This window comes from Triticum aestivum, chromosome 2D (assembly GCF_018294505.1).
Source record: "Triticum aestivum cultivar Chinese Spring chromosome 2D, IWGSC CS RefSeq v2.1, whole genome shotgun sequence".
NCBI classification, from domain to species: Eukaryota; Viridiplantae; Streptophyta; class Magnoliopsida; order Poales; family Poaceae; genus Triticum; species Triticum aestivum.
The window spans coordinates 118,967,415-118,978,350 of NC_057799.1; the positions used below are offsets into that span (position 1 = coordinate 118,967,415).

The window sequence follows — 10,936 nt, forward strand, 5'->3', positions numbered from 1 at the left end:
TAGGGCACCCCAGCTCGTCCTGAAGCGCGGGGTCGACGAGGACGACGTAGAGGGAGCTCGGGGACTCGGCGGCTCGACGAACGGTGGTCGGGGCCACGCCTACGGCGAGGCTTCGGCGGCGATCTCGCTCGGGCGAGGGGGTGGGGCAGAGAGAGAGAGAGCGGCCGAGATGGAGAGGGGAGTTGGTGGAGGTAGGTGGGGAGGAGGCCGAGGCGTCGAGGGGAGGGGTCAGCCTTATCCTCTCCGGGTAGTCGTCGTCGAGGCGGTCCGGCGGGGCTCGCCCCTGTTGCGACCCCGGTCGGGGGAACAGGGGGTAGACGACCCGGGGAGGGGTTGGGCCAGACCAGCTGGAGTGGGCCGAGGCTCGGGCCAGGCACTGTGCACTTGGCCCAGTGCACAGTGGCCTGTGCTTTTACACTTTTGTTTTGTTTTTTTTCTTTACTATTTCCATCTCAACTTCATTTTATTTTAGTTTTATAAAATGCCAAATGAGCACCTAAATTAGTATTACTAATTAGTCCACTGCCACAATTATTTTGGCATACTATTAAATTAGTTATATTATTATAACTTTATAAAAGGCATTAAATTAATTGTTTTTGCTGCTGTTTTAATTACTTTAGAGCCCTAAAACATTTTATCAAAGTTTGGTCTCTCCACCAATATATCCTATGAATTATTTGCCACAATAAGAACATTTTAGTTTTTATGTTTGAAAACATTTACTGTTTGCCTATATCTTAAATTTGAATTTGAATCGTTCTGAACTATCGAGAGTTTATCAACAGTAAACGGGGTGACGTGGCATCGTTAACGTGGGATTACTGTAGCTTAATTATCCGGGCGTCACAACACGTCCTTTAGCTTGGTGACCACGCTCTGGTTGAGATTGGCACTTCTGGGACCTGTTTAACAGAATCAGGTAAGTCGGCGACAAGGATGAATCATAAGATATAAACATACTAACATTGATGAAAGCCGGGGAGGCGACTTACGGAAGATGGCGGCCACCATTTGGGAAACCTGGCGCTTTAGGCCGGAAAGCTCGGCGGTCTTCTCAGAGAGAGCCTTTTCCGCCTGTTCCGCCCGGGTCACCAGTGCGGCCTTCTCTTCGGCCCAGGCTTTTCGCTCAGCATCAAATTCTGTCTTCAGCTTCTCTTGAGCAGCGATGCTGGATACAAACTTGGCGTTTGCCTTCCGGGTCTCCATCTCCTGCGTCTTCAGCCGGCTCTTGAGATCCGCAAGGTCCGCCTCTAGCTTCTTGACAACAGCCTGCGTACATTTCCGGGTTATTAACAGTCATTATATAAGTCCCAAGCGTTTTCCAAGCAAAGACACTTGGCACTTGGGGGCTAATGCATATTGAACGTATCTATCTACATACTGCCGGCTCAATTGAGTAAGCCGGAACCTAAGTCTACAACATATTCAGTCATAAGTCGCCGACTGGGGGGCTAGCATGGCAAAGGTAACTAGGCAGTAAGTAAGAAGATGGCAGAAGGATACCTCAGATTTTTGCTGGATCTGGTTTACCATGGCGACCTCGGTGTCCCGGCTCTTGTGTACTTGGCTGATGTAGCCAGAGACGAGCTCTCCAATGCTCAGGTTGCTGTAGTTGGAGAGGTCCAGATTCGCCCGGTGGGGCTGCAGCAACTCCCCCTTAGCGGAGCACTTGGCCAACACGGTCGGTCTCCCCGGCTCAACATACTCCGTCCGGGTGATTACCACGTCCGGGTCGTCTGCTGGTGGAGCTGAGCCGGAGGCCTCCGGGTTAACAGAGGCTTCGGTCGTTGTCTTGGTAGTTGGGCCGGTGGCTTCAGGTGCCGTGTCCATTGGAGTGGTGGCTTCGGGGGCGGAGGCAGCTGGCGGTTCTTGGACTGTCACCGCCGGCTCAGGCAAATCCGGCACTCCGGCCGACTTGGTTTTCTTCACCCTCTTGGTGAGCTTTGCCTGGGCACTGAAAGAACAACAAAGGTTAGTACAAAGCATATGAGTAAAGATCAGAACAACATGAGATGATTGTTGTTACCCGGGCGCTTTCTTGAAAGCCGGCAGATTTGACTGCATGGAGTCACCCGAAGAGGGGGAGGTCTCCTGGTAATTGGAGTCAGAAGAGTTGAGTGGCTGACGGATAACACCCGCCAACGGGTGAAAAGGGTACAAGTGGGAAATAACCTCAGTTCGGCGCTTCCTTGTTGCGTCGGGTAACCCGGCGGAGAGGTCGGTGTCCTTGTTGGTCCGGGTGTGACGCCGGCTTTCGTGAACCTGTCGCTTCAAAAGAAATTGAGGGTCTTGATGAGCTAAAGGATGTGAAAAGCTTACTTTCCGGGTTACCCTTCGGACTTTCAGCTGTGGCAAGGGCTCCGAGTCGGAGGAAAGTGACATTACCTCTTCAACCACCGGGTTACTTGCGCCGGTGTCATCCTGTCAATGAGCAAGTATTGATAAGGCGGACAGCAACAAACAGTGAATATAGTAAGGACTTAAATGCTCAGGAGTTACCTCTGACTCGGAGCTGTCGCTTAATTGCATCAGCTCCGAAGCAGTAGGCCTGCTTCCTTTTTTGCGAGGGGTGGCTTTCTTGGCGGCTTTCTTCGCCTTCCTGGCTTTCTTGGCCGCTTCATGGTCATATTTGACCCGCCAGAACTTATCATCAGCCTGAAAAATACAATGATGAATTCTTAAAACGGTTCAGATGAAGGTTGTATGCAGACGAAGATAAAAAGTTAAAGTCAGCGGCTTACCGCTGGGGCTGGATTGGTCTTGCAGAAGGGGGCTAACCCGGTCCTTCCGTAGTCTGCCAGGCTCTCGTTTAGAAGAGCCTTGGTCTCCTCCTCTGCAACGTCTTCTGGAAGATCATTGCGGCTGTGCCTCTGAGGGTCATACTTTCGCCCGGTGTACTCACACATTAAGCCGGGGCGGCGGCTCAATGGGATCACCCGCCATGAGATCCAGACCCGGACCAGGTCGATTCCGTTCAGACCGTTGCCCAGGAGGGCCTTGATTTTGTTGATAGTAGGAAGCAGAGGCTGGCGCTCCGCTTGAGTCAGCTTGTCCGACAGTGGGTGAGTCAGCTCCAGACGTGTTGGGCGAAAGCCGGGCAGCGGGCTTTCATTAGCCGGGGATGTATCTTGGCAGTAGAACCAAGTCATGTTCCAGTCCTTGGGGTGGCTCGGCGGCTTTGCGTAGGGGAAAAGACAGTCCCTACGCTGCTGGATGGAAATGCCACCTAACTACAGACTTGGCCCGTTGGCGCACTCATTCTGGCGGTTTAAGTAAAAAAGCTCTCTGAAGAGCAACGGACTAGGTTCTTCTCCAAGGTAAACCTCGCAAAAGACTTGAAAATTGCAGATGTTGGATACGGAGTTGGGTCCTATGTCTTGAGGCCGCAAGTCGAAGAAGTTGAGCACGTCCCTAAAAAACTTTGAGCCGGGCGGTGCGAAGCCCCGGCTCATATGATCTGCGAAAATCACTACCTCCCCGTCCTTTGGCTGAGGTCTCTCTTCTGACGGGTCAGGGGCACGGTAGGACATGATTTCCTTCTTAGGCAGATATCCGGACTTAACAAAATTGGCTAGGGTCTCGTTGGTGACGTTGGACCTCATCCAGTTGCAAGTGATGGGAGCCTTGGGAGGCATGGTGAAAGTTGGCGGTCTATGACAAAAAGGAAAAATGTCCGGGTTAATTATAAGCCGGAGATCTACAGTTCAACACTAAGGTGGCGGCTTATGAAGGGGACTAATGATATATACTCAGGTACAGTGGGTTATTTAAGCCGCAGGGCCATTCAGAATAAATTAATTATCTACGGCCTTATCACAGCTAAGCCGGAGGATTCTACGAAGCATGGTTTTCTTTAAGTCGGAAGATTCTACAGCGCGTGGTTTCTTTAAACCGGAATTGTAAGCCGCCAAGATTCAATGGTTGCAGTTTTTACTAAGTGTGGTAAAACAGGTTTCACATATTGCAGTAACTTTTTTGGATCAAAATGGTCGGGTGAAGTGAAAATTTTCTAGACCTAGAAACAGACGAGCGGATGTTCTTGAGCTCGAACGAAGCTTTCATGCAGTAAAAAGAGATCTACGGGCATTTGAAATGAGTCCTAAATAACTGCCGAACTAGTTCTATACAAGGCTAAAGATCAAACAAGGGCAGTAACTAGGAGAGCTACCGAACTTGCGGGCAATGGTGACGAACACGAAGAACGTGGATGAACCCTACTGCAGATCTACTCTACGGGGTAGTAAGGACTTACTGGAGCTGAAGAGGCGCGGGAGTCGCCGCCGTTTATCTGGTCCGAGTCAGGGTGATGCAGCGGCCACGGTTGACGAAGACCGGAGGCGAGACGACGGCGGCGGAGTGCGAGCTCAGTGAGAGAGGCAGTGGCACGAGGAGGAAGAAGAGTGGCAGAGAAGCCCGTCGGGCCGGCCTATTTATAAGGCGAGCTCATAAAGCGGGCGCGAGAATCAAGGAGACCGTGGCGTGGTTATCTCCCCCCCCCCCCCACGACGCCTCGATTTTCGGGATGACAGTAAAAGCAAAGATCCGTTGCGGATCCGGTGGAGTAAAAAACGGGCTTAATGGAAGATGACGTCACGGCGGATTATCCGGAGTCCAGAGGATGACGTCACGCCGGGTTATGGCCTCATATGAAAGGTAAGCCGGAGATTTTTTCTGACGAAAGAGTTGAAGATTGACATGAGCCGGCTCAAATCAATCTGGGGCCTAATGCTGAGGATATAGACCTTAGAGTCACCCGCCAGGAGGGGCCGGGTTACTCTAATGGTTATTACCAGAAGCCCGGAGCCAAGCTCGAAGACGGTGGGCCAGAGATGGGCTTAAGACCCGGATATGGCTTAAGGCCCGTAGTTATAATCGTTATTATGGTAGAACTTGTAGTGCAAGGCAAGTATGATTGAGAGTCCGAGCCGGACGCTTTTATGAGCCGGCCGGGACTCTGAGGGCTGCTGGGCGTCAGCCTCCCTATATAAAGGGACGACCCGGCAGCGGTTTAGGAACAAGAACAATCTCATCGAGAGCCGGGCATAGCAGTTTAGCTCCCTGGTGATCGTAACCCTAATCAATACCACCTCGACTGGACGTAGGCTTTTACCTTCACCGTAAGGGGCCGAATCAGTATAAACCCTCGTGTTCCTTGTCCCGCATTAACCCCTTCAAGCTTCCTAGTTGCGATGGCTCCACGACTAAGTCCTAGCTCGAGGACATCTGCCGTGACAATTCCACGACAGTTAGCGCCCACCGATGGCTCCACGACTAAGTCTTATGTCAGGTGATCATGCATACAACACAGAGCAAAAAAGCTTATTGAGTGCAATGTCTCATGCCAAAACGGGCACACGCGAGATGAGGAGGGTGCTTCGCGGTTGCCACATTTATTCGTGGGCACCGCGTGCTCACAGGTGCACATGGCCTCCCGCGTCGTCGAAAATTCTTGGCTGCCGAGGCTTCTTGACGTCCCGTGCCCAAGTAATTCCTTTCTTGGCTCTTTGCGTTTCAAAGCCATGCGCCTTTGCTCACCTTGTTCACCTTTCACTCTCACCCCACACTGATTCTTAGAACTTCGCTATCCCTAAAGCGCTGCATATCACCATCTATTATGAAAGTATACTTATTACGTTAGCCATGTACGTATCAGTTAAATCATCTCTCTAGTAAAAAGATTTTGACACCCCATAAGCTCTCACCCGTACTGTAAAAAGCTTGCATGCAGCTTCAAATGTTGCCATCATTTCAGCAATTCAAGTTACAACTGCACTGCCCTTCAGCCCAAAAGGATGGTCACATCTCCAGTTACTCCAATGCCATGAACTTGACGAGAAGAGACCTGTTTCCTTACACCGACCTCCCCGAGGAAATTGCTTTTGAAAAGCCACTGTCAGCATCTCTGCAGTAATGTTTCCCTCAAGCACAGACACCACTCCCCAAGCTTGCCGCTGATCATCCCGTGCTGGTTTTCTCCCTGACTGTCCTACAACTACAAGCCCTTGTCTACGCATCCCACAAGCTTGGCCACTGGACTGGCCCTGTTTAACTAGCACTTTTCAGATGCATGCAAATTTCTCCTCGTATACAGAGCACCTCTTCTTGCAGATGGGAGTTTTTCTCTCTAGTTTACGGCTAATGGTTTTCCCTTAGCCGTCAATGATACGATGGTAGTTTCATTGTCAGGTGTAGAGGTTTGTGGCCTGATGGGAGTTACCTGGGATCACGTACTATAGTTTAGGAAGCACACGTGGAAATTAAGTACAAATGATCAGATGGCCGAGTTGGTCTAAGGCGCCAGATTAAGGCTCTGGTCCGAAAGGGCGTGGGTTCAAATCCCACTCTGGTCATATTCTTTTTTTTGTTCAATCTAAAAATAGAGACGCGCAGTAGTACTTTTTTTTCCCACGGAAATAAGAGACATACAGTACTTTTCCCCCATGGAAATCAAGAGCGCACGCATCAGAGACATGCATTGACCAGCTACTAAAACGAGTTGCCACGATTTACTACTGCTTCATATACAAGGATCAAACCGCTCACATACGAGTTGCCACGATTTACTACTGCTTCATATACAAGGATCAAACCGCTCACATTGCTGTCAAACCAAGAAAGGTTCAGATAGCACACCCACACACTACAGCACTACCTATTCCTATCTTACAGACAAGGTGGCCATGCCGTTCTCAGTCTTGAACAAAAGACTGAGAAATGAAGCAAGAAGAGACCTGCGGAGGCTAAAGCTAAACACATCCGTACTCGCCATGCGCACACGACAACCTTAATTCTAGAGCATTATTCACTACTAGTGCAGATAAACTTAAGCAGATAAGTTGGCCTTCTTGTTCTTCCTGTTCAGTGCATCCTGAAGAAGAAACGCGAGATGGAAGCCCACGATGCTCACCACGGCGATGGGTATCATTGCCCAGGCCGGGATGCAGGAGTGCAGCCAGCCGAGATAGCCGCCGGACGGCTCGCACGCAGCAGCCGGCCCGTCGCCGCCGTCCAGCTTCTGTCGCAGGTGGCTCGGCAGCAGCACGGCGTCGACGACGTACACGGCGAGGGGGGCCTCTTCGGACACCGTTTTGGTCACCCTGACCCAAGCGCGTCTCCCGCACGACGGCCACAGCCACACCGTGTCCCCGTCGTCGCGGAGCGTGATGGCGTGGCTCTTGTTGGTGGCCGCGTCGGTGGCCAGCGAGTTCACCGACACCCAGTCGAATGCCTGGAACAGCTTCCTGCTGTAGGTGGTCGCCGCGCCGTGGTACAGCAGGACGGCGAGCCGGTCGTCGGCGCCGAGGCCTCGGAACTTGGGCTCGAACTCGGCGAGGGCCTTGTCTTCGGGGCAGAACACCGTGAGACCGCCGGCGCCCGCGACGCGCTCCCGGAAGAGCTGGCCCGCGTTCCCCGTCTCGGCGACGAGGCGGGCGAAGCGGCCGCAGGCGCCGCCCGTGGAGATAACGTCCGTGAACGCCCGCTCCTCCGGCGCGTCGGACGCGTGCCCACGGCCCGAGTCGTCGATGCCTCGGAACTCGAGCCGGGCCTCTTCGCCGGCCTCGTCGTCGTCCGCGGTGACATCGGCGGCCATGAACACCGGCTCCTCCGGCGCGAAGGACGCGTGCGCACGGCCGGAGTCGTCGATGCCTCGGAACTCAGCCCGGGGCACTTGGCCCGGGTCGTCGTCGTGCGTGGAGATATCGGCGATGAGCACCGGCTCCTCCGCCGCGACGGACGCTCGCCCACGGCCTGGGTCGTCGATGGCTCGGAGCTCGAGCGGGGGCAGCCCCGCCTCGTCCTCGCCGCCCGCTGCAGCACCCCCAGAGACGACGAGCAGAAGAACGAGCAGAAAAGGTGCGGCCATCGCGCCGGCACCGGCACGACTGCACCAAGAGAGCGTGAGGGAGGGGAGTTGCTGAGTGGATACTGGCAGACTGGCCGCGAGGCTGGTAGTTGCAGACTTGCAGTGCAGTGTAGGGGGCGTGGCCGCGAGGATGGAGTATTTATACACGGTGAAGGAGGCTGTGAGGCATAGGAATTGCGAGGAAGGAGCTCCATGGTCCGGAAGGGAGTGAGCAAGAAAAGAATAAAGGCAAGGTTACGTGTCGGTCGCCCATAGGGTAGAGAAGCTCTACCCCCAAGCGCGTTTTGGGAACGTATCTAGTTATTTTTGTTTTGAATTCTTTTTGTTATTTTTGTATATCTCACATAATGTTTCAAATTTTGTTTTGAATTCTTTTTACAACATACGTCGATGCTCTAATTTTTTTCTGGATTTTTCGAATATTTTTTTAATGTGCAACGGGGACCGGTGCACCGGTAGCACCAATTGCCCCGGTGCACCAGATACACAATTGTGTCGATGTGTCTTGGTATAATTAAGGTTACTTCTGTGTTTAGGGTTTAGGGGACGTGAAATGACTAATGTCGTTCCTTCCTAAGGTCGTTCAGCACACCGCGATGCACAAGTGCACCAAGAGAGCGCGAGAGAGGGGAGTTGCTGAGTGGCTACTGGCTATGGCTAGCTAGGCTGGTAGTTGCAGACTAGTGCAGTGTAGGGGGTGTGGCCGCGTGGGTGGAGTATTTATACACGGTGAAGGAGCCTCGCCTGTGAGGCATAGGAATTGCCAGGTAGGAGCTCCATGGTACGGAAGGGAGGGAGCGAGGAAGAAAGGAATAAAGGCAAGGCTATACGTGTCGGCCGCCCATAGGGTAGAGAAGCTTTACCCCAAGCGCGTTTTGTTTCCTAGTAACTTCATGCCGTCGCCACTACGAGTGAATGAAGTCAGCACAACGACTTCGTCGGTGTGTCTTGTAGTCTTGGTATAATTAAGGTTACTCCAGGGTTTATGATTTATGGTTTAGAGAACATGAAATTACTAATGCTATTCCCTTGTAAGGTCGATCAGCACACTGCGACCATAATAGTTTCCCACACGACATCACCAGCAGGTACGTGTTTTCCCGGATCCACTCGAGTTCGAGCCGGAGCACTTAGCCGGCCTCGTCGTCGTCCGTGGAAACATCGGCCATACACCGGCACCTCCGGCGCGTCGGACGCGTGCCCATGCCTGGTAGTAACAGACCTAAGGTGTGTGATAACACTCGATGTAACGCGGCCGGCCTCTCACAGGAGTAACTGTTACATTGCCGTAGTAGATTGTAGTAGGTACACTGGTTGGCTCCAACCTTTGGCAGGGGATCAGAAATGGAAAGAAATTATACAACACAAAGCAAAAGGCTTGTTGTATGCAATGACGCGCAAAATAACACGGGAGCATGTGTAGATGTACTGTATGAGATTATGATTGCACGATATATTGCTCTTCGTACATAGACATGTATATATGATGTATAAAGGTGGGCTACGGACCTCAACTATACAAGGAATTAGGAGGCGGACCCAACACACAACATGCACATAACACATATACTCAACACCCCCCGCAGTCGAAGCGGCACTGCGGCTGACGCAAAGACCGGACCGGAACTCCTCAAATGACGCCGTAGGCAAGCCCTTGGTCATGATATCGGTAAATTGTTGGAAAGTAGGGACGTGTAAAACACGAATATGGCCAAGGGCCACCCGTTCCCGAACAAAATGAATATCCAACTAAATATGCTTGGTCCATCGATGATGCACCGGGTTAGCGGAGAGGTAGACTGCCGAGACGTTGTCGCAGTAGACCACCGTGGCACGGTCAATAGGGCAAGAGAGCTCCTGAAGCAGCTGGCGAAGCCACGAACACTCGGCGACGGCGTTGGCCACCGCACGATACTCAGCCTCAGCACTGGAACGAGAGACCGTAGGCTGCCGCTTGGACGACCACGAGATGAGTGAGGGTCCAAGATAGACACAATAGCCCGAAGTGGAGCGACGAGTGTCAGGGCAGCCCGCCCAGTCTGCATCGGAGTAGGCGGTGAGGGCGGTGTCGGCGGAGGCGTGAAGCGTGACGCCAAGATCCATAGTGCCACAGATATAGCGGAGAATCCGCTTGACGGCAGCCCAGTGAACGTCTCGAGGAGCATGCATATGAAGACACACCTGCTGCACGGCATACTGGATCTCCGGTCGAGTCAGAGTGAGGTACTGGAGAGCACCAACGATAGACCGATAGAAAGCAACATCCGAAGCAGGAGAACCATCCGTGGCAGAAAGCTTGGCCTTCGAATTACCAGGCGTAGCGGCGGGCTTGCAGTTAAGCATGCCGGCGCGCTCCAGGAGCTCGTGAGCGTACTTCCACTGATGAAGAAAGAAGCCATCCGGACGGCGCACCACCTCGACACCGAGGAAGTAGTGCAAAGGACCCAAGTCCTTGATGGCAAACTCAGCGCGAAGACGAGCCGTGAGCTGACTGAGGAGACCAGCCGTACATGCCGTCAGGATGATGTCGTCGACATAGAGCAGCAAGTAGGCCGTGTCAGAGCCATGATGATAGATGAAGAGCGAGGCGTCCGAGCGGGTAGAGCGGAACCCAAGCTGGTGGAGAAACGCTGCGATGCGCTGGTACCAAGCGCGCGGAGCCTGCTTGAGTCCGTACAAGGACCGCGAAAGCAGGCACACGTGGTCGGGAAGCGCTGGATCAACAAACCCGGTGGGCTGCTGGCAGAAGACCTGCTCCTCGAGGTGACCATGAAGGAAGGCGTGGGAGACGTCCAGTGCACCGGCCAAGCACGGGAGACCGCAAGGTGGAGAACCGTGCGTATCGTGCCGGGCTTGACGACCGGAGCGAAGGTGTCGGTGAAGTCGATGCCAGCACGCTGTCGGAAGCCACGAACGACCCAGCGCGCTTTGTAGCGATCAAGGGTACCATCAGGACGGAGCTTGTGTTTAAAGACCCACTTCCCGGTAATCACGTTGGCGTGCCGGGGACGGGGAACAAGCTGTCACGTCCGGTTGCGCAACAGGGCGTCAAACTCCTCTTGCATCGTA

At 53.1% G+C, this 10,936-nt stretch overlaps 1 protein-coding gene and 1 non-coding gene across 2 annotated transcripts; one reads left to right on the forward strand and one right to left on the reverse strand.

Annotated features, from left to right (window-relative positions):
- Positions 1 to 6,272: 6,272 nt before the first annotated feature.
- Positions 6,273 to 6,353, forward strand: TRNAL-AAG (transfer RNA leucine (anticodon AAG)). The gene has a single exon. It is a non-coding gene; the product is annotated as a tRNA-Leu (tRNA).
- Positions 6,354 to 6,525: 172 nt separating this feature from the next.
- LOC123052059 (uncharacterized) lies at positions 6,526 to 7,989 on the reverse strand. Its single transcript, XM_044475111.1, has one exon. It carries the CDS (start codon positions 7,865 to 7,867, stop codon positions 6,827 to 6,829), a length of 1,041 nt encoding a protein of 346 aa, XP_044331046.1. The 5' UTR covers positions 7,868 to 7,989; the 3' UTR covers positions 6,526 to 6,826.
- Between the last annotated feature and the right edge of the window lie 2,947 nt (positions 7,990 to 10,936).

What these genes read in the sequence shown, in the direction of transcription:
- LOC123052059 (XM_044475111.1), bottom strand. Translation starts at nt 7,867, where the DNA reads ATGGCCGCACCTTTTCTGCTCGTTCTTCTGCTCGTCGTCTCTGGGGGT.